Source organism: Rhea americana, unplaced genomic scaffold, assembly GCF_003343005.1.
Source record: "Rhea americana isolate MKP2758 unplaced genomic scaffold, rheAme1 scaffold_269, whole genome shotgun sequence".
NCBI lineage: Eukaryota > Metazoa > Chordata > Aves > Rheiformes > Rheidae > Rhea > Rhea americana.
This window is the reverse complement of record NW_028186389.1, coordinates 320,455-347,011: the sequence shown is the minus strand read 5'-3', so window position 1 is coordinate 347,011 and position 26,557 is coordinate 320,455. Positions and strand designations below refer to the sequence as shown.

The 26,557-nt window shown below is 46.4% G+C and overlaps 1 protein-coding gene across 1 annotated transcript in view; it reads left to right on the top strand.

Moving 5' to 3' along the window:
• HS6ST1 (heparan sulfate 6-O-sulfotransferase 1) overlaps window positions 1–26,222 on the top strand; it is a 187,429-nt gene extending 161,207 nt beyond the window's left edge. Inside the window, exon 2 of the mRNA XM_085307951.1 lies at window positions 23,964–26,222. Within this exon, the coding sequence (XP_085164077.1) occupies window positions 23,964–24,672 (709 nt within the window). The 3' untranslated portion in view covers window positions 24,673–26,222. The remainder of the gene's footprint in view (window positions 1–23,963) is intronic.
• The last annotated feature ends 335 nt before the right edge of the window (window positions 26,223–26,557 follow it).

Below are 26,557 nucleotides of genomic sequence, written 5' to 3'. Positions count from 1 at the left end.
AGGGCTGGGAGCAGAAAGGGGTGTCCTGGAGTCTCCCGTGCATCCTGTCCAAGCGGCCCAGGGCTCAGGGAGGCTGCCACGTGTCGGGCCCTGCCTTGCTTTCCAGTCTTGCAGAGCTGGATGTGACGGCAGGGCAGATACTAACCAAGCCTGGCAGCGCTGGGGGCAGATCTCAAGAGGACTAATGAGCTGAAATAGAATTTGAAAGAGGAGGAAGCGCTGCAGCGCTGAAGGAGCGATCTGGGACAGATGGCCTCCACCAATACAGCCTCGTGTCATCTATTGTTTCAGGCCTCAAGTGTGGTTTCAGTGTATTTACTGATTTACTTTAGACTTGTTATTTTCTAATATTTACTTAAGAACTGTTGCTGTTAAGCTGTGGCTTTCTTGTGCTCTCTGGGGATCGTTTTGTGTGTAACATCGTTAGCTCTCTTTGGAGGCTCCTGCGTATCCTGTGACTCTCTCCACAAATGCGTTGCAGCATCCTACTGCAGTGTGCTCCACGACCTGCGGATGACAACCTTTCCTGACCCCGTCTCCAAATGTCACCGTCCAGGGATTTCCTGTACATACTCCAGAAAATTCTTCTAAATTCCTCCAAGAAACAGACTTCTGCTGTTTTGTTGTCGGTGGTGCTGAAGACAGGGTGAGCTTAGACGTGAAGCCCTGCAGGCCTGTGGCAAGGAGCCTGACTCCCCAAGTCAGTAAAGCACACTTTCCTGAGCAGCTGTGTCAGGCGGAAACAGGAGTGGTGCGTGAGCTGGAGGGGCGACTGGTTCCCTCCGGAGCTGAGCTGCAGCCTGCCCTGTCTGTCCACGTGCTGCGTGGCCGTAGTGCCCCCCGCGCCCCACCTGCCCGTTCGACCTGGCAGCTCTAGGTGAGCAGAGGCCTTAGCCGGGAATGTCACGGGCAAGATTCTTTGTGTTGTAACATTGCTTTATTTTCCTACTTCTGCAGGCTGAAGGCCTGAGGCGGTTATTAGACAAGGATGTTTAACTGGATCAGAGTCCGAGATTATGCCAGTCTCAGGTCACCATGTCAAGTGCTGCTGTTTGCAACAGTAGTTTGAAGGATTTAGCTTAAAATCTCCAGTTACCTCGGGAATGACCTTGACTTGCAGTGGGGAAATGCTTGCTCATTGAGAACTGCATGTAATTTTGTGTGTGTGAGTTACACCACAGCTCAGAAGGAGTGGGGAAGGTCATCAGAGAAAGCTAAACCAGAGAGAGACCTTACAGAGAAAAATGGTTTTGAGAAGTATTCTTGCTACATTTTTAATATCTACGAAAAGCTCTGTTGCTTTCCGCAGGCTGCTCCGCGGGAGGTGGGCAGCCCGGGTGCGCTCTCACCTACGCGCTCCGCTCCCGGGGCGCCTCTGCCCGGGAATGTCCCTGGCTCCCTCTCTCGGTTTGCCGTTGCTGCCGGTAGCCAGCCATCGGCGAGCGGGGAGCGCGGTCGTTTCCTCCTGCAATCCCAGAGCAGAGCATTTCTCTGACTGTGGGCAGGAGAGCGAGGGGGAGCCGGGGGCAGCGGGGCCCCCGCGCGCAGAGCCGCGAGCCGCCTCCGCAGCAGCGCGTCTGGGCGGGCTGTGGGGAGTTCGAGGCGGCTCGGTGCTGCTGGGAGGCCGGAGAGCTGCCTCAGCCAAGCTGACCCGTCCGAAAGCAGATCTCAGACCGCGTGAGCCGTACCAGGACAGGCTGCGGTGGCCACTAGGGACGAGCAGAATCATTTCGTCAGCATTTTGACTGACTCAAACACTGTGGGTCTGACTGTTGTCATCTTGAATGTTACTGGCAATGTGCTTTACATAGGGGAAAAAAAATGCCGAAGAGGAACACATGTTTGGAAAAGAAGGTGAAAGCCTCTCAGGCAGTCGGCCAGCGAGGGCAGGACAACTGGAGGGGAGCGGGGACTCTCGTGCTGTGTGGCAGCACTGTCAAAGCAGCCCGGAGTTTTGGGGAAGGAACGCCTCCTTTGCATCACAGATTACTCCCAGTTTGAAACGAACTTAAAGGAATGAAAACTCTTAAACAGCAAGAATAAACTTATCCTTATGAGATGGTTGCTTGGAGCAAAGCTACATACTGACCTCCCCTCCTGCCAGCCAGTCAAATAGAAATCATCAAAGCTGATGTTTGCAAAACCCTGAAATTCAGCGTGTTCCCCCAGGCCTGTTGGCGTCGGAGCTTCCCGGGCTGGAGCAGCGCTGGCAGCTGCAGCACCAGGGCCCTCGGAAAGTGCCATCGCCACTGGCCTCAGCGCTCTGCCCTAGCTTCCTCATACATTTTTGCCACAACTGCCACTTGAGGTAGTTTTCCTGGGTATTTGCCCTCTGGGCTGAAGCAATAACTGACTTATGTACAAGCCACTAAACATCAGCTGCTTCCCATCATTGTTTTTCTGGCCTGATTATAAACACCAGATCAGAGGTAAAGGCATTGCCCCTCACTTGCCATCCCATAATGATGGTATTGCCATCATGTTGTACCCCAGGATCATTTGGTTTCAAGTTTTGACTTGGCTTTCCAGGCTTCGGACAAAGCTGGCTGTCCTAGAACAGGAGATGCTGTCACCAGACAGCAGAATCCTGCACTTACCTGGCTACTACAAGTAATTAGCGGCTGCTAGATGATAATAATTTTGGTTCATTACCCTCCTGCATCTGATTTGAACGCGTGATCCGGAAGCCAAATGCTTCTCGTTACCAGCCCTTAGCAGTGTCAGGTCCTTATTGTTCAGCATAACAGAATTTTATACTGTGCCACAGTGTCCCTGTTAGTATTTTTAAGTGTGTGGTTACTTGGTCTGTGCTCTTTCTGAGGAACTAAAACTGTTCACTGAGTTGGGATCAGTTTATGAATGGTGTTTATAGTCCAAACACAGGAGCACGAGACCCTTCCTGGCAGCGCTGGCAGTGGCCTGGGGGACACCGGCGGGCTCCGCAGCCGACACACTCCAGCGCGATCTCTGTGAGCTGTGCTGCAGGCGTGCAGTCGATATTCCTTCAGGAGCCGTGCTTTGAGCGTAGTAGCCCCTCTTCCTCGGTCCTGCTGCCTACGATTGCAGAAGGTATATAAATAGGGGAGATTTCATTGAAAAAACACGTGAAAGATTAAAAAAAAAGACAGGAAATCCGGCCTCAGAGAGGAATATTGCAGGGCACAAGCTGTCGAGTTCAAGATTAAGTTTAAGGGGACAGTGATTTGCAGTCTGTAAGGGGAACAGCAAGTTGGGAGGAGGCTAGTAGACAAAATATATTCCAGGATAACTGGAAGCTGAAGCTAAACAAACTCAGACTAGAAACTGCACAGTTCACTGAGTTTGCACTGGATTAAACATTGCCGTCAATTGTTAAACTGCAATCAGATTTTTTTGAGAATACATGCTCTGTTCAAAAAAATTAAGTCATAGAAGCCCAATGGCCCATGCAATTCAGAAAGTTAAAATTGAGATTTCCAACAGCTTTTTGTGACCTTATCTTCTGTGAATGACAGATGAAGAATTTTCTGGTTTCACTGAGATTTGGTGAGGAACTGTAAATCAGAGTGTATTCTGTCGCTTGATGTCACCATGGCACTGGCTCGGAGAGAGCTCCATCATCTCCCCTTGTTCTCCATGGCAGAAGGACCTTTGGGAAACTCCTTTCCTGCCTCATGCACACGCAATGTAAAAATATAACAAGCATATGGCTACGTCCAAGCTGCGGGCCTATAGTGTTTTGAAACACAGGCAGGCTTTCAGTCTAGCAATCTAGAAGCTGGGAGTTACGTCTCCATTATCAGAGTCAAAAAAATATTCAGTGGAGGATTATACCAGTGGTCTCAGGCTGTACTTAAATTGTGCCATAGCAAGGGTTAAATGAACTGGAAAGCTGATAGAAAAAGCTCATACAGTGCACTTTTTGTTTATACTGAAACGTTCCCATATGTTCCAGTTAATGCAGAACATAATTGGGTCTGCCTTGGGATGGAGACGGTTTTTTTACATGATTTATCCATTAATCGGGTCTGGGGGAGAATGCACTGCACCAGAAATAGCTTCCTTTCCCTGTTAGCCAAAACCCCGCAGTGCAGGCGCTCCTGCCTTCTCCCTTCCCCTAAGTGTGCTCAGTCTCCTCTCCAAACTGCTCTGCCCTTCTGCAGAGCAATAACCTGGCAGAACAGTTTCAAACATGAGGTAAAACAGTCTGCCCTAAATTAGCTTCCAGTTATTGTAGTCCCTGGCTCGGTTTGGTGGGCAGCTCACATGGCACAGAGAGGCTGCTAAATTAGAAAATCTTACTATGAAAGGTTTGCGTGTGTGTGTGTGTGTGTGTGTGTGTGTGTGTTTGTGTATGTTACTTTAGAGTCAGGATTTCTGGTTTTGATTTTAGTACCTCAAAGTAACAGGAATGAATTGTGCTTGACATTAATTACATCCTTCTGCCTGTTTTATTATTATTACAGCAAGCAAGCTACTGATTTGAGGGAGAGGAAAGTGCACAAGGTGTTTGAGGTCTTTATTTCCTTTTCCATTGGTAAACTTCCAGTAATTTAGCTAGCCTAATTTGCAGTTGGAAACCTGCTGTTGGGAGTGCTTGCACCTGAGAGAGAATAAAATCAGTGAGCTGCAAGGGAGATGAGATGAGAAGGGAAAATTAGTCTGTTTGTTTGGGTTTTTCTGCACGAATGTGCACAAAAAGCAAAAGTGATGGAGAAATAGGACTACTGAACGTTCGAAAGCGAGCCGCTGGGCTGCACATGAAATGGGAAGCTCCGGGGGGCTTGGGGCAGGCAGGCGGTCGGGCCGCGCGTGGCGTTTCAGCACCGGGTGCACGGTACGGCGAGGACCTGCGCTTGCCCGTCCGTGCAGCTGTGGTAACTTCGAGCTGCATCAGCAGCAGGTTAGGGGCTTGCAGCCAAAATAACTGACACCAAACTACTGCCACAGCACAGGGGAGTCCAGCTGCATCCTAGACCCTTTACTGGGGCTCCCCGACATTAATCCAAGGAGGTCAGAGTGGCTTTCTCTGTATGCTACCACTGATTCCCCAGTGCTTTACTGGTCCTTTGCAGACAGGAAGCTTAAGCCAGCTTTTGTACTGTTTCCATTTACTAAGCATAAGGCAGATCAGGGATCGGTGGCATTCGGCAGCTACCTTTGGCCCCTTCCTGACCTGTGCTGCACATTCCTGGATTGTAGCCACCGACGTGCCACAGCGCTGGGAGGCAAAGCAGGTTGCTGTTCGCTTGCGCTTCGCAGTGTACAAATGTGTTATTCCAACGACAGTCCCATGAGCAATTGTGTTCCTTGACTTCTTGTACCGGTGGGTTGTCAGTGTATCAAGACGGGAGCCGCTTGGGAGGAAGAGCCCCCGTGAGATGTAGTGAGCGATCCATTTAACTTCACTAGAGGCTGGACTGGGAAGCAGCAGCCCTGGAAGAGGTTCTCTAACTTCCTCCTGGTGGGAGCACACGGGTACCCATGCCCACACCACCTAAATGTACATTTTGAGCTGTTCATGTGGCAAGAGTGCAGTAACTGTAGTTGACATTTAGAAGCATAGCTGTATTAGTGCAATGGTTCTGAGAAGCTTTATTTCCTCATGACCTACTTGCATTTCCAGACACCTATTCTTAGTTCCACATCCTATTTGTAATTAGTGTTTGCTTACATTTAAAAATACCTATAAATTACATTAGCAGCCATGCGTGGGTCCACTGAGATGACAGGTAGAACTTCCTCTGCCAGCCCAACAAAATCAGCCTGGCATTTGTTCATGAGGCCTTAAGCTTCATGGCTAATTGTGCAGATTCTGTATGCCAAAATATTTCCCTTACCACCTCTGTATAAACTCCTTAAATGAACTGTTTTCTTCTTTGCACTACCGTGTAGCTCACCAAGTGCTGTTTTGGACAGAATTTAGTTCTGAACTCAAGGTTAATTGAAGATAGTTCTGTTTAGAAGACACAAGGCAAAGCAGAATTCAACTTATGTTCTTGTAATTATGGTGATGGTAGTGTTAATGGTTGTAAAAACATACTAAAAATACCCCAAGTCATGACACTGGATGCACTTGGAGAGTGAATCTATCTAGTAAAAAGTTAATGCTTTTCATAGCCCTTTTTTCAGAGAAGAGCTGCGTTGCAAGGAGGAGAGATCAGAGGAAGCTCCTTTATTGCTGGGGTGCTGCTGTATGAATATCGTCTCATTTTGAGTCTGTTTATCATTCTTTTTTCCCTTTTAATTACCACAATTCCCCCTTGCCTACCAGTCCCAGTTGCTTAAGTCTTTCCCAGTTGCTTTGTAGTTTGGTCCACTGCACCTAGGTGCTCAACAGCCCCTGAGGGTCATCCAAAATTTATATCATAGGAAAGAAATTGTCAGCAAAGAGAGAAAGAAGTGCAACTGTGCAGGAGGCAGAGTGATAAATGAGATTCTGGGAGGAGGGAGTGAGGGGGTTAGGTAGTTTTTAACAGCTTCTAGAGATCCTAAAATAGACTAGAACTGGGCCACAACTAGCAGAAATCATGACTGCTTGCTGATGAACAGAGGCATCACTGCTGTGAGAGAAGTTTTGGCAGAGAACATCTCCTACAGCTTTAGGGGAGTTACTAGAGCAAATGACTTGTAGCTAGAAGGATCCTGAGCTCCGCTGCCAGAGCCCTTGGAGTTAAACACAATGAGGTCAGCTTAATGCAGTGGAATATTTCAGCTGCTCTGGTGGTTTTTCAGGGCCCTGAGTCAAATTTTCTGAATGCATGGATCTGGCAATTCATAAATCTTTTGGCTTTTGCAGACTTCAGCCACAAACAATGTAAAATCCATGTGTGGACGGGAGAGAGCTCAGGGCCAGTGGGTGCCACGTGAGTGGACTGAAGACTCTGGGGTTTTCACGGCAGAGCAGTGACTGAAAGAAGAGGCCTCAACTTTGTACTTAGGCTTTTATTTTCTACCTTTTCAGTTTCTTAGTGAATTACCAAGGGAGAGGTGCTCAGTTTTCTTGGCTGGGAGCCCCCACGGCTTCTGCTGAAGGCAGTGAGCTCCGCTGGGTCGCAGGTGGCAAAGCGGGCGCGCAGGCTGACGCGTGCTAATGGCAGTAGGGCACAGTTCTGCGGAGGGAACGGCGTTTGGCGCCCTGAGCAAGTGTCGGCACTAACCTCTTCTCACAAGTTGTCCTTCCAGAGGAAGTGGCTCTCTGCCTCTGTCTAGGCCGTGGGTCGTGTGCGTTTTGTGGCAATCCCTCATTGCCAGCTCCTGCTGCCACGCAAACGAGGGACACGTCTGAAGCATCCTGCCGCCCTCCTCCTGCCCACTGTGGCCGCAGGCCAGGATGACACCGACTGGGTCCCCACCTGGGCACAGCAGCTGAGAGGAGCTCGCGGGTCTGATGGCTGAGACATAGCCTGAGAGAAAGCAAAGTAGCTGCAGCTGATAGTTTTCAAAAAGCTCCGTCTTTAACTGAGAAGGGGCCACACATCCTCAGTAAAGCACATCTACGCTTTCTCTCAAGCATGTAACATCACCGTTGTCTTCATTGACAGTTAACACAAACCAGTCCATCCCAGTTCCTTCAGGGAGGCAGCCTTTGGAGGCGTCCCTGCCCGGCGGGTGTCCCCCGGCCGCGGTGCTCGGGCGTCTCTCCCCACATCGCCTAGCACGTCCCCTCCCCTGGCGGCCGCCGCTTCTGCTTAAGCCGCCCGATGCGCAGCGTTTGCTTCGTCCTCAGGGAGGCACTTGGCAGCCGGGCAGGCGAAGCCTGATCCAAAATCCCTCGAAGCCGGCGCAGGCCTGTGCTTTGAGTTCAGCGAGCCTTGGACCGTGCCGAGAAAGAGCGCGCATTTGGCAGAAGAGTGCACGGAGCAGCTGTGACTTAGAGGCAGGCAGGCAAAAGGGCTGCGGCAGCAAACCAAAAGTGGCTGGAACAGTTTAAGACGAGAGCGACAGGCCAAGCGCCGAAAGACAGACAGGACAGGAGAGGTGAGCGCGGTTCCGGGGAAACACGCGCAGTGCCGGCAGCGCCCCGTCAGGGCACAGGCGTGTTCAGCCTGTCAGAAGGGACAACTGACTTCCAAGGTGGGCGGCTTCCCCCTGCAACACGGCCAGGTCTGTCTCGAATTCACCCCGGTAAGCACTGGAAAAATTCTTGTTTCTCAATTTGGAATAGAATACAGTTCTTCTAGCGAGACCCGTGAGAACCTTATCCACATAAAGAACAAAAAGAGATAGTATTACATAGCATGTGGGTCTAAAAATGAACCTTCTGGGCTCTGCAGCTAGCTTCACCCCAAATAATTACCAAAAAGAGAATTAATCATGGCAGTTGCAGTGTCAACATACCTCCTGCATGAACTGCTTTCAGAAGAGAAAATGTCTAATATTTTCTATTTTATGTCTTCGGAAGGGAAGCCCTTTGTTGCACAACCAGGCTGACCTGACGATGAACTCAATGCTGATGCGCTCAATATTCTAAGTAATTTTGCAAATTTAATCTAACAAATTTAATCAAACTTAAATTTAACAAATTTAATCCAGCTCATCACAAGCTTCTCTTCTCTTTCTTCTTTGCCCTCCCCATTCTTGTCATTTGGATCATTCTGAGTTTTTCTCCCAGAATATTTTGCTACTCCTTCAGACTTGCGCAGGTGAGGGCCTGTGCTTAAAGAAAACTCATCTGCTCACTGAGGATGAATAAAAGTGCAGGTGCAGCTCTCTGTTGTCAAGGATAACGACTGACTCTCTGGTGAAGGGAGATGGCTGCAGAAGGTATTGTAAAGCTCTTTGGGTTAAAAATTTGGAGCATGACTTGTAAATCTGCCATCCACCATCTTCGGTACCTAATGTCACGACTTAGAGCAGCCTTGCAGGCGCTTTAATGATGAGAACCGTATCGGGCCCTTCTCTCTTGGCAGCTGACTGCTTTAAGTGCCCTCGGAAGTCGATTCCTCCTGCGGATGGAATTTGGTGTGTTCATGATAGTAATGGACACACTTGCTCTTACGTGCAAATGATTGCCCCTTTCTAGGAGCTCCAGAGGGAGAAAAACGCGCTCACAATTTCATCTAAACTCCTCACAAGAAATCATTCCATTCTTTTCTGTATCAGATACCCACCACATGCATTCCATGAAATATGTTTGTTTTTTTGCTGTACATGACTTCAGATCACATCGAATTCCCAATCCCGTTCAGGAAAGCTATCTTGCACTGGAGTGCACTTGAGCATGTACCTTTTCGACTTTTGGAGCCGTATTAAAGATTGACAAATCTTTAAATGACAGTAAGGGGAATCTTCCTATATATTTGATACATGATATAGTACATACGATACAAGGTCCCATATATAACAAGAAAAACTGTTATTCTTCAGAATGAGGAACTGAAATTGTTTTAATTCTGATTCTGAAATGGAAACATGTCTTGAGTTGCTACAGTCACTTGTCTAGATTTACTAGGAAATAGTTTTAGAATTGAAAGTTACTGTTAAGAGTGTTTTCTAACAAGTACAATATCTGATCCTCTTCCCTCTTTCATTCCTCTATTTGCTCTTTGGTTTGGGTTACAGTTATCATTTTTCTGACTAATACTGCCACGGTGTCCTTGTTTGCTGGAGAGTCATGGACCAGCCACTTCCTCCAGCCTCTGCCGGGGCTCTCACCTCCAAGTCTGCTGGTCTCCAGTGCTGTCAAGCCAGGCAGGTGATAGCTGTGTCCCTGTGGTGCCACGGTCCTCTGAGCAAGGCCACCCTGGCCCAGGTGAGGTGGAAAGGCTTATCAGTGACTGTTGCTGAATTAAAGCCATGTGAAAATGTGTCAGATTTCCAGAGGCATGGAGGGGACAGATCTGTGTCAGGCCCAACAATAACCAGAAATTCCCTGTTATCTTTAATTAAGTCTCTTCCTGCCCAGTTGCAGAGAAATAGGTCCCACGACGGTAATAGAAAGGAAGTAAGTCAGTGCCTCTGCTGTTAATTTAGTGCCCTCCTGGGACAGCAGGAAAACGCTGTTGTGCATGTGCCCTGCTAAGAGGCTTTGGGCCCGCGGAGAGAGTCTGCCTGCAGTGCGCGCTGCGTGCGCCGAAGCCCCATCCTGCGGCGACGGGGCAGGGGAGCCGGCGCCACGAAAAGGCCGAGGCAGAGCGGGGGCTCCGCTTGGGAGGGCGGCAGTTGGGAAAAGCGTCCGCTCCCACTGCGGCTGCTCCCCGCTGCCAAACAGCGGTCAAACTCGCCGGGAAAACCGCCGAGCATCTGCCTGCGGAGGAGAGCCATGCTAGCGTGCCGCGGCACGCGAGGGCTCGAGTCTCTTGGTGAAGGCTTGTGTTGCAAGAAATAAGCAAAATCTAAAGTAAACAGTTTACACGGAGGTGAGCATCTGCTGCTTTCTGATGTACACAGGCAAGATGAGTCTCTGTTTGAAAATGGCCTCATTTTGCCCTTGCCTGCCTTTTTTAACATAACGGAGTAACTGACTCCCTCACAAAGCAGAAGGCTCCACTACTTAGGTTTCCACAGTGCATTTTCTCTCCCAAACATTGTTTGCTGTCTCTAGAGCCTAATTATCACCTAAGAGATGTTAACAGCCAGATCATTGAAACTTCCAAAAGGTTTTGATCAAATACAAGCAAGATGTAGTTTGTATTTTGCTGCCCTGTATTGCAGGAGCAGCTGGTCTCCTGAGGTAGTGAAGTGTGGACTAAGTTAATGAATTGAAATATGCTTCTGTTAGATCTTTTAATCATGAATGTAATTGCATCTGGTAGTCTTTTTAATTTTTAAATATAGAGTATGTGATTGGGTTTCTTTCTGTTTTTTTTTTTTTTTTTTTTTTTTTTTTTTTTTTTTTTTTTTTTTTTTTTTTTTTTTTTTTTTTTTTTCTTCCCTTCAGGGAATTCTGCAGTATGAAGACCTTGTCTTCCCAGATTGAACATTGTGAATCTTTACTGTACTGATTCTTTCAGTATTAATTTTCTATGTTAGCAGTCCTCTTCTTGTCCCTCTCAACTGTAGCTTCTTCTTCTGGCTTTGCTATGTCTGGTGCAAGGAAGATGCACATGTAGCAACAGGTACACCAAGCCCCAGCGTGGGGTGGGAGGAATTTTCCTTCGGTTTTGCCTGGCTCTGTCTGACACTTGCCTCTGGTGCCGGCCCTGGCAGTTGTGTCTCAGCTAACTGGAATAACAGGATGCACAACAAGCGTGAGCCTCGCTTCTCAGCAAGGCTGATCAGGGGAACGTGAACCCCAGTGCCTGGTCCCGCAAGCAACTGCGAGATGCCGTTTTTTCTCTCTTTAAGCTAATTAATTGATTCTAAAAACCATCAGCAGGGTGAAGGGAGCAAAGGAAGCATTGCTGGCAGTTCCTATGATGCCAAATGTTTTTCAGATCTCCTGCTTTTGTATACACCCTGTCTTTGGGAGGAAAAAATTGAAATATGCTGGTCAGAGATCCCACAGGGTATCCCGAGAAATGGGTTGCAATGAGCGTGCTGTCGCCGGCTCCCGCTGGGGCAGCACTCACAGAAATGATGGCTGCTGTGTGCAGAGACTGTCAGGGGACTGAATGTCTCCAGGCTGCGGGATATGGAGCCTCAGGTAACAAGATCCTCAGCCCTCGCCCATCGCGGGTCGGCAGGGACAAAAGCCTCTACCAGCTCAGCCAGTTGCCAGCATCTCTGCAAGCCCTGATGGCCTCAGCCCAGTAGATCCCAGTGGGCCGGGATATGTCATAGCCTGGTTTGGGGATGTGCATTGCCACATTCATGTTTCAAAATTTGCCAAACATAAGAAATTTTGTCTCTGCGACAGTTGTTTTGACAGAGGGACTAAGGGCATGCCTGCATTCAAAATGCGGATATCTCAGGCTAGCTGTGTCGATAGGCCCCTTTCGGGAAGGAGCTCGCTGGCAAGCGTTCCTCTGCGGCCCCGCTCGACCAGCCCGCTCAGCGCAGCGCTGCGCCCACAGCTGCCCCCGCGGCTGCCCGCAGCTTTTTGCTGCCAGGGCTCCGTTACTATTTACTTCTAACAGTTTCGGCTATTCCAGCAAAACTTTTCCAGGCAATCTAAGCCTCTGAGGGAGCAAAACGCGGCGTTGGTGAGCTTCCTGGTGGAGGCTGGGCCAGAGACGAAGCCAAAGGCCCTGGGGACGGGCGGCGAGTGCCGGCAGCCTGCCGGGAGGAGCGGGAGCCGCCTTGGGCGGGCGCTGGCTCCCGCCGGGGCGAGTGGAGGTGCTCGGAATTACCGATTCCTGCCCTTCCTCCCCCCACCAGTCCAGTGAAAGCAAATAGCGCCTCGGGCCTTGATATGTCGGACGCGTGGCAGACCCCCTGAGAAGGGCAGGGAAGCACTGTGCTACGAGAGGGTCTCCCCCGGGTGCCGCGCGGCGCCCGCAGGCCGGCCTGGAAACGGCGAGGCGGCAGTCTTGGCCCACTTCTGAGAAAACAGTAAAATTGTCTCAAAAGGACTTCCTGATTCAAAGGCTGCTTTTAGAAATCCTGTTCTACACATTGCCCGTTTTCTGCTAGGCACGACCTTCCCAGGGCTGCCCCGCTGATGAATTTTGCAGTCTGCATGGGCTCCCTCAGTGTGATGGTTCACTCAGGAGGGAAATTCTTGCTGTTACCTAGACTGTCACTTGACAATTCCTGCTGGATGTTTGCGTAGGGCTGCTTTAAATGAGCTGTGGCTGCTGGAGTTGGCAGAAAGCAGTAATGCTGTCTGTCGCTTGCGTTATGCGTGTTGCATACGCTCCTCTTCTTTGAAAAACAATACTGGCAAAAGTGCCAATTTGCAGGCCAGCTCGTGCTGCCTTGTTTCCAAGCTCAGGCAAAAGAAGGTGAAAGCAAGAATTAACCTTCCGTTTTGCAATCAGTAATTTATGAAGAAGTGAGTACCGAGGCCCGTGAAGTCTGCGGTAGTGCTCGCAGGAAGCAGCAGTGTTGGTTACAGCAGGGGGACGGGGAGGAGCGTGGCCGTGGCAGGCTGCGCGGAGCCCTTCCCCGGGCGAGCCGCTGCACGCCGTGCCCCGCGGAAGGCAGCGCGCAGCGGCTTTCCTGCCGCGCACTGGCCCTGCGTGCCCCGTGCCGGATCCTTTGCCTCTCGGCAATGTCTCCATTTCCCGGGGAATTGCTACGTTTCACACAGAAGCCCGGCATCTCGTTTCTCCCGCCCCAGCGAGGCGTGTGCGTGTGTGCCTCTACGCCTGCGGTGTTTAACACGTCAGCCTGGGTGTATCCAGGTTGGCAGCGTGTCTTCCGGCCTGAAAGGCAGGGCCCTGTTACGGGAAAACGGGGTGCTCTGCTGTGCTGAGGACTGATTTTCTCTCCAGCTAATCCCAGCGTCTGCAGCTGCTGTCTAGCTATCACCTCCTAAAAGGCAGGGAATGAACTTCTGAACATCTGTAACAGCTACATTAAGTGGCATGGTTTATTGTAGAATTATGGATGATGATGGCTGGATTACTAAATTGTAAATCAATCGAAGGCATTCTGATGATATTCTAAACCATGAGAGAGAGACCCATGCAAAAAAGAGACAGTGATTTATTGCACCAACTGGTAAGACATCCATCCCCAGTCATTTTTATTTATCATTATTTTGAAAAGATTTCAACCCTTCATGAAAAAGAATGAAAAAAGAAATCTGTAATGATGATAAAGTTTTGTTAAAATGAAAACTGATGGTCATGCATTGTGATTTCTGATGATAGGGAAGTGGAAAAGGGAATTTAAGGTAGACAAACTTCAGAAATGAGTTGAACAATTGCCTTTGCTTAATTGTCTTCCATGAGCAAATGAAGGAAGCTTTTTCTTCCTTACTCTGAACTCTGTTCTCTTGAAAGATGCACACATTATCTGTAGTTTTAAATCACTGGTACACAGGATTTTGAATGCTTAGCAAGTCATCCATTTCCAAGGCATTAGCAACACAGACAGGATTTATTTCAATCTGTGCAGTTGATTCTTTGATCTGGGGCTTGCTTAAGTGCATTCCAGTGCAATTAATTAGAAAAGCAGTATTTGGCAGTGGCAACCCCAACTGATCTTAAATGTAAAAGCGACTGATTAGTAGCTGTGCTTTCTTGAGGATTATCTGTTTGTGCTTGTCAGCATCTGCTGTTCCTGAGCAAGGGAGAATCGGTTAATTGAGAAGAGAGCGCTTTGGTACTCCTTGTAGCCAGTGATACGACTGTTCACGGGAAAAGAAATAGTGTGGGAACCTCTTCCTGCACCAATTTGAAGAGGGAACTGTGTAAATGGAAGTAGGACCAGTCATCTCTCTCTTGCTGCTAGGTGTCTTGCGGTAGTTAGTTCACATCGATTTGCCCTGCCGCTCAGTAGTTGCCTTCTTTCACTAGCTGTCCAGTATGATTTGCAGAGAGCAGGCAGGTGAGCTCTCTGGAAAGGAGGTTTTGAAACAGCTTGTAGCGTAGCTGGCCCCACAAACGGCTGTGCTGCTCTTTGTGGTTTCCTTCCATCAAACGTATCATTTCTTGACTTTTGTAATGCTGGGAATGTAATGTTTACTCCTATATCCAGGACCTGTTAATCCACTGTCAAAACCCAGTGCACCTCCATTCCGTTTCCTAAGTCCTCTCACTCACCGAGTAGCCATCCATCCGTTTTTGACGGGAACGAGGGTGATCCACGAGCAACTCAAGGTGTGCGTGTTGCCGTTGCACCTCCTGACTCCAGCGTTGCTTCCCTTTGGGCTGAGGCAGGCCATTGCCAAGAACTCAGGCGCCCTGCCCAGGCCATCGGTACCTGCTCCTCTGAGCACTCTTGCTCCCCCCATCTTCCCCTATGGTTGCTTTATAATTTGATGCCTGTTCCTTCAAGGAAACATAGCTTCTGTCTATCATGCTGTTACACCTTTGTTTGAATCTTCCTTGTATCTCGCTGCCAGTGGAGCTCGTGTGATACAGAAGAGACGCTAACTTATGGTTCAAAAGAAAATGCAAATTCCAGGCTAGCTGCTTTGCTTGCAGCTGGATCAGATGAAGTGTCTTTGAATATTGCATGGCGACTTATGCTTTGTCTTTGCACTGTTTCAGCTGCTTCTGTTTTTCTTTTTTCTGTGTGGCAATATTGTGAACTTCCTTCCGTGTCTTGAAATGTGCAGGAATCAAATGCAGAAACCTCCTTTATTAGTTAAAATACGCGCTTGTTGTATTCATTGTAGCTATCCTGACATCTGGGGAGGCTGAATCTCTGACATACTTGCTCTTTTCAGGGCAAGCACAAGGAGAAACTGTAGTAATTTCCTTAAAGTACCCCCTTTCCTTAAAGTATCCCCTCCTGGCAGGGGAGACCAAAGTCCAGCCTGCCCGTAGAGCGGCAGCCTGAGCTGGCACTTCATACGGAGGCAGGACTTATCCTCTGGAGCTGGAATGAGACCCCTGATGTTTTTTCTTAAACAATCTGCTACAAGGCAAGAACTGCTATTATATGCTACCTGCCCAATGCAGACTGGTGGCCAGCATAGAGAGGAGAAGTTTGGTGTCTTGTCACAGATGTCTCATTAGTCTTCTTCAGGAGTTAATTCATTTCTTGTTTGTTTTTAATATGTCTAACATACAGGAAGAAAATCCAAAAATGAATGGGTACAGTACTTTGTAACAAAGTATTTTACAGTAAACATGGCTGTAATTTCCTAGAAATGCTCATATCATTTATTGTGTCATGCTACAATGAGTAAAGTGAGAGTCTGTTATAGAGCCAGTAAGAGAAAGCAGTGAGACTTTTTTTTATGGAGAAAGGCAACATTTTCTTCGTATTGAAAGTTCCTATTTTGATGACAGTAAGGGTAATAATAAAAGCAAAGGAATGCAAAGAATAGGCATGGGCTTGCATTCCACATTTCTATAGCCTGTCCTCTGCCGGCATTGATGTAATTCTTCTGGCAGTGAAACTTTCCATTGCAGTCAGTCAGCGTTCAGATGTGCTATTGATTAGTTGGTTTACTAAGGTCACTTAGGAATCACAACAAACCTCCTGAAACTTGGGAAAGGTAATAAATCAAAGGTATTTGATTTGTAGCGCGCCGTCATTTTTGGTGCCTTGCTTCCGTGGAAGACAGCAGTCAACATTTCCTAAGTGCTTGAGATGAGGAAGGTTATCATGGCAAAGCAGAGCACTTGTTTATAAATGGTGCAAGTAACATAAGCTTTTAATGGGTCCTCAAGGAGTCCAAGGCTCCAGAGGGCTTTGCCTTTCCCTCCGTCTCCTGTCTGCTTCCCTCACCCTGACCCCCCCACTTTTTTTTTTCAAGCTTTTGGCCAATTTTCATCACATCTGTCATTTTGACAAATGAACTGGCAGCTCACTTCTAAGGTTCGTAACAAACTGTGTATTTTTTATTTAGATTAACTTGTTTGCAAGAGACAGTGCAACAGGGAAGTCTTGTGCTTACACAGCAGCTCGATTTTCATGAAAAGTAGAGATGTGGTTAAAACTACCAATCTGTGTCTATTGTGCTAATTGGATATAAATGAGTCATGAGACACCAGGGTGATAGGCCCGTACTTGTTTCCTGGATGAATGCCTGTTGGTATACTGCTAACAAATCTGAACTAGCACTGCGTGTGCAAGAGCATATAGGGAACAGAGCAAGTATCAATACTGCACGACGTTGAGATCCAAGGTAAAAATGTACCCTCAGTTCATTTAGGGCAGTAAAGACCTTTAAAGTACGCGTTTCTGATGGCATAGGAGGCATTAATATGCAGCCACGCCGGTGCTGCTGCTGCGTTCGATTCCGGCCAGGTGTGACGTTCCCCTGCGTTGCCACGTCCCGTGAATGCAGAGCCGCGTCTCGCCGACCGCCGCGCTGCCTCTCGGGGCCCCGCGCGGCTCCCGCTGCCCTGGCGAGCCTCCCTGCCACCCGCGTGCCCTTGGAGCGGCGCTGGCCGCGCGGGCAGCGGGCAGCTGGCAGTAACGGGACAGCGAGCCCGGAGCGGACAAGCAGAGCAGTCGCGGCGCGGGGCGAGCCGGGCAGGCAGCCCTCCGCCCGGGGACCACGGGCCGTCTCGCGCCCCGCGGCTGCTGAGCCAGCGTCTTCACAGACTCGGGAGTTTGCCTTTAAACCCCCTTACTGCAGAAAGGTTGCAATTAGCTGCATTTAAACGGTATCCTGGAAGACAGGCCCTTCTCACTACCCCGTTTCCTGAACCGCAGCTGGGAGATGCAGATCGATTGCTCATGATTTCTCGGTGCTGGTGTGACGTATCAGGCTGCGCTGTGCGTATACCTGAAATTAGGAGAAGCAGCTGGGGAGTTTCTGCAGCGTGTATGCACAGACTGGCACTCACAGAGTATTTTTTGTGTAAGCATTTTCAAAAATACAGCCAAATTGTGACAGGGCATCACCCCCCTACAACTCTCATTCCTTTACAAGAGGGGTAGGTAGATTGAAAAAGATCCAATTTTACCAGCTGAAATGCACTCTTTTGTATTTAGAAACCTGCGTTTGGGAATTGCACCCAACTGAGAGAGTCCATGAGAGCTTAATTTTTCAGTCTGAAGAAAAGCATATAGATACTACAAAGTAGTATGAGAGCGTTCTCTTGCGCTCCAGCTCCTGAAGCAGTCTGAGAGGTATTTCTAGCAATTAGCTCTCCGTAAGCTCTCGGCACCAGGGATCACCGTATCTGCAGACTGGCCTCTGGTGAAACTGGAGCCTGGGAAGAATCCCTGAGCGGAGGAGCTGGAAGGTGAGCCGAGCCCGTGTAGCGGTTGTTTGTGGCGTTTCAAAACATCCTACCTTCTAATACAGAAAAGTCCCAAGAGCAGAGTCCATCAGGCAAAGCAAACACAACCAAGCAAAACAAACATAGTTACGAAAGCAAGCACTGACTTGCTGCATAGACAGCCTCCAGTTTACTGGAAAAGAAAATAATGTTAAGTACGTGTTTACATTCTTTGAGTACTTGGGGACTGGCTTTTCTGTTCGGTTCCCTGGCTCTTGGTGTTTGGTGTGGCAACATTTATTTAAACATAGGGGACAGAAGAGACTTGTTTATTTGTTTATTTTTAGGTGTTTTCTTTTTGTATGACTTCTAAAGGGCTGGAGTTTATTGTGTGTGAAATGCAGGAAGAGTCTAAATGAACACCAGATGAGAGGAAATAGACTGAGGAAAATGAGGGCTATTTGCTACCAAAGGAAGTAATCATTGTACATATATTAAATTCCAATCTTTAACTGGGAGTGCGTATGGTTATGCAGCAAATCTGACTGTAGAATAAAAATGGAAGTAGGTGGAGTCTTCCCAAATCTGGGCTTTAAAAGCGGTAAGTAGAGATTTTCGTGTACTGGCAGTTAATAAGCTGTAAGACACTAGGCAACTTGCACTGAATCAAGTGCTTTCCTTGGCTGGAGAGAATGTTCCTAAGCTCAATGGTTCCCCCACGAACGGAAAGTTACTTTGTGGCACTACGTAGAAGGGTAAATCAGAAGTTTGTGCATCTGCTATCTGTAGGTAACAGCTAGTATGATTTTATAATTACAATATAAATTCCTTAACTTTTTTTCTGCCACACTCTCAGCTCATCCATCATTATAGAAGCTCGACTCGCCTTTACTTATTATTTACCTATAACTCAATGCTGAAACTGCTTCCTTAGGAGATGATGTCCGTTTTCAGTGGAGATAGCAGCTACTTTATAATCTCCTTAATTGTCTTTTTAAGGTGAGTGCTTAAATCATTGCCGTATGGAAAGCGACTGCTCTGTTTCTTCCTTTGTCCTTGCAAACTAACAACAGGGTCGATGCACATTTTCATTTGACCGGAGAGGCAGACTCACGAGTTGTTTTAGTGATAAGCTATTTACAGTGAGAGCAGATAGGAACTGATGGAAGGACTCTTAAAAAACGGTTTGAGGTGTGCATAATGCACGGACTTGGCTTACAAAGAGGCCTTAAATCAGCCACAAATTCCATGTCAGTCCTTCTTTTAAAGAAAAGAGAAGGTTTTTTTCAGTCCTGCGAGCTGGTACACACCCTATTCAGTCCAGTTAATTAAACAAGGACATAGATGAATTTTTTGCTCCTTTCCCTTTTTTTTTAGCAGTGGAGAAATTGTAGCCTTAGGGCATGTTGCTTTGACAGATTGGGATTATATGGTTGAGGCTGACCTATACAGTTTCCTTTTCCTTCTCCCTCCTGGCAAGCAAGATAAAGCAAGTGTGATTGGAAGTGGCTATCATTATTTTGATATTTATCTGATAGAAGGCCACCAAAGTAGTGAAGAAGGACCTGTTGCAGATTTTCCTTTTCCTTTGAGGGACACTTGAAAGTTCAGTGAAGAACCTGTAGAAATTTTTTAAAAATGTGTTTTTAGCTGCGTGGAAAGGAAGCAGTTAATCACAGCAGTGAATAGGGGCTTTCACAGCCAAGTAAGCAGTTCTTAGCAGATTTTAGAGACCAGTAGTGGGAAGTCAGAAGGGTGGATGAAATAGGAATGTAGGAGAGAACAGATGAAAATGAACTGAAAAGAGAAAATAGCATCATATTTAGAATCTGTCACTTTATCAGCATTACTTTGACTGGTAATTAGCAAAAGAGAAGGGAATTTGTCTTTTAGAGGAAGAAGGGTTTCATTTCCCCTTCATTAGTTGAGGAACCTACTTGACAAGGATTAGAGCAGAGTATTACTAAAGGGGGGGCTTCAGACACTCACTTAGGTCTGCAAGAATGAGTTATTTTTAACCCAGATCTGCTCAGTGACAGCATTTGTAGTATAGCCCTGCAGCAAATTGTACTGGCAAGGCGAAGGATGCGTCATGCTAGTAGTATGTGAGAATGGGAATGAGGGGTCCAGGGCGGGAATTCTGTAGGCCAGCATTGCCACCGACTCCTCTGTATCGTGCGAATGTGCCTTAAGTGAACTGTTGTCCCCTGATTCAGTCCATGTTATCGTAGGGACTTCACCTAACCATTGGAGGAGATCGTTCCTGCTCCAAAATATGTGAGGTTTGGACTTGCCGGAATAGACAAGGGAAACATTGTCAGCCCTTCACAGATGGGAAATAGAGGCGCAGGGACACACGGGGTGACTTCGACAGAAGAGATGATTAAAGCTCAGGCTCCCTGGATTCATTTTCATTTCACATACTACAACCACAAGACTGTCCTTTGTTTCTAATATTGTCGGGTTTTTTTTTCTCTGAATCTTCAATTCTAAACCAGAGTTGCCTATCAAAACCGTTATTTCATTTTGCTCTGTTTAATAAATATGCTAGTGATTCTTTCCTCAGACAAAATCATGTAGCTTGCACACAAAGCAGGGTATGCCTTGGGGACTTCTGGTGAATTTTCACCTTGGGACTGCCAGGGAGATAGTGCAAGGAGAGGCAGAGATGCAACTTTGGCTTGTGCTTTAATTTGTCCTCCCAGGAGTCACAGGCCCCCTAATGGATATGTGGAAGGGGAGCTTGTAAGAGCAGTAATGCTGTTCTGCCCAGCTTCACATGGGAAGAAAAAGAAAACAGATAATTTACTAAATAAAGTAAATTTTCTTGCTTGAGCTTGTTAACTCCAGGAAGGCCAGTGAGACTTGGCATTGCATGACCAAAGTGGGGTTGTCTGGGCTTTTTATGAGGCAGCATTGAGTGGAACCATCTGGGTTAGGAGAAGACCACGCTTCTGAAATGAGCCCTTAGGAATACTTGAGTTAAGTAGCTGTCTGGGGCACCATGCTGAAAGGAAGGGCACTCACAGCTGCTGTATTTAATGGGTTTATTTTATCTCTGATGACAAAAGAGAACTTACTAGTCATGTGGTTCCTCATAAATATCGAGCTATTGCTGACAAGTGGCACTGCCTACGTTCTCAGCCACATGGATGCAAAGTTCCCCCAACTTTCTGACTCACTATGTTAGGAATGATGCTGCTAATGGATGCTGCTTTAGATAGATATCTAACTTTTATTTGAAATTAAATGTAATCCCAAGTTTTGAGATTGCAGACTTTTCAGATAAAACTCCAATTTAGATATCATAAGGAGTATCTTAGGTGAATACATCCGTGGTTGTTACCTACTATCAAATTGGCATCTTTCTGGTTCCTGAGGCTCCGGTGTACCAAATGATGCACTGCTTACTTCCCCTCAAGCTGAGTGGTTCTCCACCTCTGAAAACAATATCCTTCTGGAGAGCTACATACAGTTTGGCAGCATAAATTTCAGTAATCAGTGGGGCATCTCTGCTCAGCAGTTTAAACTATTCATCTGTATCTCAGTCCCTTTCTGTGTATTTTTTAATTTATGCGCTTTTGGGGCAGCAGAGCCTGGTTCTGCTGCCAGTATGGCAGTTTCCAAAGACACATCTTGTTTCCATGTCAGGGTGCCAGCTCCCCTCTTTCGAGCGCTTTTCTATTATATAGAGCTGGAAAGTGCACATCAAATGCAGTATAATTTTTTAAAATGCAATCTATTTTACCATGCTTTTCACCCACTAAGATGAATCTTAGAGAGAAATCACCTGTGGTAAAATATTTGCTGGTGCATCACCTCAAATAAAATAAACATTTTTATAGTGCAGGTGTGAAGAAAGAGATTCTTGCTCTCAGCCTTGTTTCAATCCATGTCCTGTTGAAGCTGTGTCTGTTTCAATGAACCCTGGAAGCTTCACATACTATTTATTAATCAGATTTACTAATAGACTCCTGAAGTGCAAAGAGAGAGAGAGAAAAGATGGACTGGACTCAGGCTGACACCAGTGAGATTAGTCCCAGCTCTGCCACAGACATCCCTTTGATTTTGTGCACATTATTTAGTATTTCTGGTTCCCCTGTCTGTAAAATGCAGATTTCAATTCTTTCTTTCTCTGTCTGTGTCTGTGTAGGCTACAAGACTGAATAGGAATGACCTGTCTTTGGATGCCTGGCCAATGAGTCCCTGGTTTTGGGTGAAATTTCTAGATGCTTCTCTAAGCCACATAAATTTGTGGTTTGAAGGTGTTTCAGGAAAAAAATATATAACCTTTGGATTACATTGATCTAAATAAAATGACCACTATAGTTCACAGGTCCAAAAATGTTGGTAGTGTTTACCGTCAGCACCTGTCACTTGAACATCTGGCATTCGTCATTGCTTTCCTGTTCCTTCAACTGTCATATTTTATCTCCATCTGTTAGAGGTTTCTTAGGACTGTCTGTATAAATCATAGCTGCATCTCAGTCTGGGTAACTGAGTCATTATTACAGGCTGCAATGTAAATGAAGGAAAAAGAGGTAAATTTAAGGGAGGTGTTTCTTTCTCTGCTCCCCTCCTTCCTCCTCTCTCCCTTACACAGACAATACACTAGCCAGAGTTACTAGGCAGGCAGTAACTAGTGTGATACTCCTGCTATGGAGAGATTGAGAAGTTCCCCCAAATGGCAAATGTTTTTACCAGGCCTAGATACAAAGGCAGAAAGCAGGAGAGTTAAAGCCTGAAGTGACACCTCCTGCCAGTGATGGAGAGGCCAAAACTTACTGCTTTGGAACAACCTTTCAGCAAATTAGTAGCAAATTGGGAAGCAGACATTCCTTAAAATCAGACTTCCTGGGCAATTTACTGAATTTCTTTTTTTTTCTTTTTTTTTTTTTTTTTTCACTCAGTTACTCTGGTCTTGTTGCAGTAATTTAAGTGACCACTAGGAAAAATAATATTGAAGGTGTTAGGAAAATATAGGTGCATTAATTTTAGCCAAAGCAAGTTTTTTTTTTATTTGACTTTTTTATTTCCTCTAAAAAGTCTGTAGTACCCTCATAATGGCCATCACATTTAGCTCCCTCAAGCCTCCCTGGCAGAGCAGCAAGCCATGGCAAAGATGCATTTTTGATGGGAAAATGTTTCCACCGTCACCCCTAGATGAAGTATCTCGCGGAGCCTACGTTTGTGCGTGTTACCCTACCAAAACAAGGTGCTCCTGTTCGTGTGCAAGGTCATGCAGCCCCATGCGCTTGCAGCACATGTGGATTTAATTCCCTGCCTACTTTAGCAACTAGAGAAGGTATTTCCTTGTTCTAGAAACGCTCTGAGACTCTGCAGTGCTAAGCTATTGGAAGGTAATGAAAGAAAAAGGCCCGTTCCCTTCTAGTTGTCTGGAGAGAGCTGTTAGAGGCTGCCACTCTTCTCAGCCCCAGAACTTTATCCCAGGCTCATTGTGGGCCAAGGCTGGAGGGACTCGTTGTACGAGACGGCTCACATACTTTCAGTTCAAGGGTCTGCTCGTATTGTAGTGCACTTCATTACACCTGGAGCAGCAAGAATGTCCTACGCCACTCTATGTTGCTCCTGATGGTCTTCCTTTTTCACTCTTTTCAGTCTCATATGTGAGAAGTGTTTTTGTCTGAATTGATCGTGCATCAGCTGAAATAAGAACAAACTATTGCTACTGATCAGCTCACGTATTCGCTTTCTAGAAAGCATATTGCATTCCTGATTTCAGTTTGGCTCTGTCTGGTGCTATGTTGTTACTCTATTGGTGTGCTGCTACTCAGTACAGACTCCCAGGTTTCCGCTCTGCAGCCAGATCAGTCGAGCTGCAGGTGGCCTAGTCAACACGAGCGTGAAGTAAAAGTGATAAGGCCAGCTCAGCAACGTTGGCCAGTCCTGCAGAGCAAGTCTGGGCTCACTCAGAAGGTGCATGGTAGTGTGAAAGGCCGGGCAGTCCCTAAAGCCAAAGCTGCTCTGTGAAACAGGTAGATCAGTTGAATATGAAGGACTTGTTCTGACATTGTAGCCTGTTCCTAGAAAATGATGTCCTGATGAAAGAGTTACTACCTGGCACAACAAGAATGGTGGGCAATGAGAAAGAGAAACATGGGTCAAACGTTGCACAAACTACTTAGTATTAGAGATCCCAAGAAGAAAATAATCCAAGAGTACAGGGAAATGGATGCTGCAATGTTGATTTACCCTTGTCCTTTTGGTGCCTTCTGCAGATCTCAGCTTGCCAAGTATCTTTCTTGTTGCTAGCAGAATATTTATTTTTTTCTCTTCTTCTTGTAGAAAATTTTACTATATCACGCTGCTGAGAGACCCCGTATCTCGTTACCTCAGCGAATGGCGTCACGTCCAACGAGGGGCTACGTGGAAGACATCCTTGCACATGTGTGATGGCAGGACACCAACTCCTGAAGAGCTGCCTTCATGCTATGAAGGCACAGACTGGTCAGGCTGCACGCTGCAGGAGTTCATGGATTGCCCATATAATTTGGCCAACAACCGCCAAGTGAGGATGTTGGCTGACTTGAGCTTAGTGGGCTGCTATAACATGTCTTTCATCCCTGAGAACAAGCGAGCACAGATCCTGCTAGAGAGCGCAAAAAAGAACCTCAAAGACATGGCCTTCTTCGGCCTGACGGAGTTCCAGAGAAAGACTCAGTACCTGTTTGAGAGAACTTTTAATCTGAAATTCATCAGGCCCTTTATGCAGTACAACAGTACACGGGCAGGTGGGGTGGAGGTGGATAATGACACCATACGGAGGATTGAGGAGCTCAATGACTTGGACATGCAGCTCTATGACTATGCAAAGGACCTCTTCCAACAGCGCTACCAGTACAAACGGCAGCTGGAGAGGATGGAGCAGAGGATAAAGAATCGGGAAGAGAGGCTTCTTCACCGGTCCAATGAAGCACTTCCCAAGGAAGAGACCGAAGAGCAAGGACGCTTGCCCACTGAGGACTACATGAGCCATATTATAGAGAAGTGGTAGCCTAGGCAGACTTTTATATTGATGAGATTCTAGAGTTTCCATATAAAAGATCATGGAAGTAAAATTAAAAAAAAACAACAACAAAAAATATTTTATTTAAAAGCACGTCTGTAAAACAGAAGATAGATTGCTTCCTTAAGCATAGGGTCTTTTTACTGTTTCTTACAAGACCGATGAGATTCTTAAAAAAATAAATAAATACATAAAAATAGAAAAGGGTCAACATTATGATGCAGAAGTAAAAAATGCACAAATGCAGTTACCAACTCTTAAGGCCAAATACAAAAGAACGTTTCTTATCCTCCCGATTCAGACATAAATTGACAGAAGTAGGATTTTTTTTATATCTGTTTATCCCCTAAGCATAATGATATGAAGATGCAAAATTAAAAAAAAAAAAAAAGAAAGAAAAAGAAAAAAGAAAAGGGAGGTTTTCTTCTGTGGATATTTTTGGAGGTGGGATGGAAATTGTACTGTTTGAAAGTAAATGGTAACAGTGACTAAGTTGAGGATGTGCTATCCTCTCAGGCTGTGATCTAAGCACAAGGGTAGTTGCTCAGTTTCAGCTGGCAGCCACTGCCAGAAAGTAGAGCATCATAAAAATAAAAGAAGAAAAACATCAGAGGATGAGAAACATTAAAGCAAATTGACTGTGGCCTGGGAGATGTACTTAGCACAGTGGTTTTGATACATTGCACTGGTATCAAATATACATAAGCAACTTCACCATAAAAATAATAGGGAATTCATGCACAAAGCTCCCCAGATTTGTTTCACAGGCAGGTCCCAAAACAAGTTAAAAGCCAACCTAATTCCACATAGGCTCAGACATGCCATTCGTCACCCCACACAGCTGCAGTTCATGCCTTCATCAGTATAATGTGTTAACAGCCCATGCAAAACCCTATCCTACATATTAAACAAGGGAGAGCAAGTTAAATAGCAATAGTTCCTCATACATCTGCAGGACCTGTTCCAGGAAGACTCTGCAAATGCTCAGTCATTAATGGCGACGCGATAAAGGGGTGATTTTGTTTTGTTCATTGCTATATAAAATAGGTGATTACAACAAAAATGTATATGTACCCATATCTGCATTTTTAAGTTAGTTTTACTTGTTTTTATCAAGAAAGAATGGGTATCAGCCTAGTTCCAGTGAAGTCAGTAGAACTGATTTCAATGGAAACAGGATGGGGCTTTATTCCAGAGCTGTAAACATTTCTGACTGTGGGTCTGAATAAATTATGAGACTGTGAACATTGTCTTTCGGCAGAATGCCTGTTCCGCAGCTCTTCCTTTAGATGAACAAGCTGGGTTCATAAAACTGGAAAGGAGAATGGAAACATGGAAAATGTTTGCTTAGTCTCAGACCACTTTCAAAGCAGAACTCTCTCTCTTTTAATGCCATTTTTAGGGACTCGTGTAAGTTTAATCCTCCGATGCGATGACAGTCTAACCAGGTTCTGTTTATTGACTTTTGAGTCATGGAACAACAATGCCTTCTCTAATTCCTCTTCCCATTCACCAAATTAAAGTATGGCTTATTTTCTTGCCATTGCAAGCACTTCTTTATTCAGCTAGAGGCATGGAAATGAGGCAGTTTTTGCCTGCTTCGTGTCTCACTCCATCACTACTCCGCCTCTAAGGCCTGAACCAGCTATTGTTTAGAGTAAAGTGTGAATCAGATGGAATATGATCTGATTTTTAAAGGCCATGTTAACTGCAGATCAAATATGGCATTGAAATCACAGGAGGAGAGACGGAGAAACAATATACTCTGCTTCAGCAGTCATTTTTACACAGCCTCTCTTTCTTATCACGTAGATCCACCGATCCACTTGTTTTGTGTTTTAATTCGCTCTCGCCCTCTCTACACTGTTTCCAG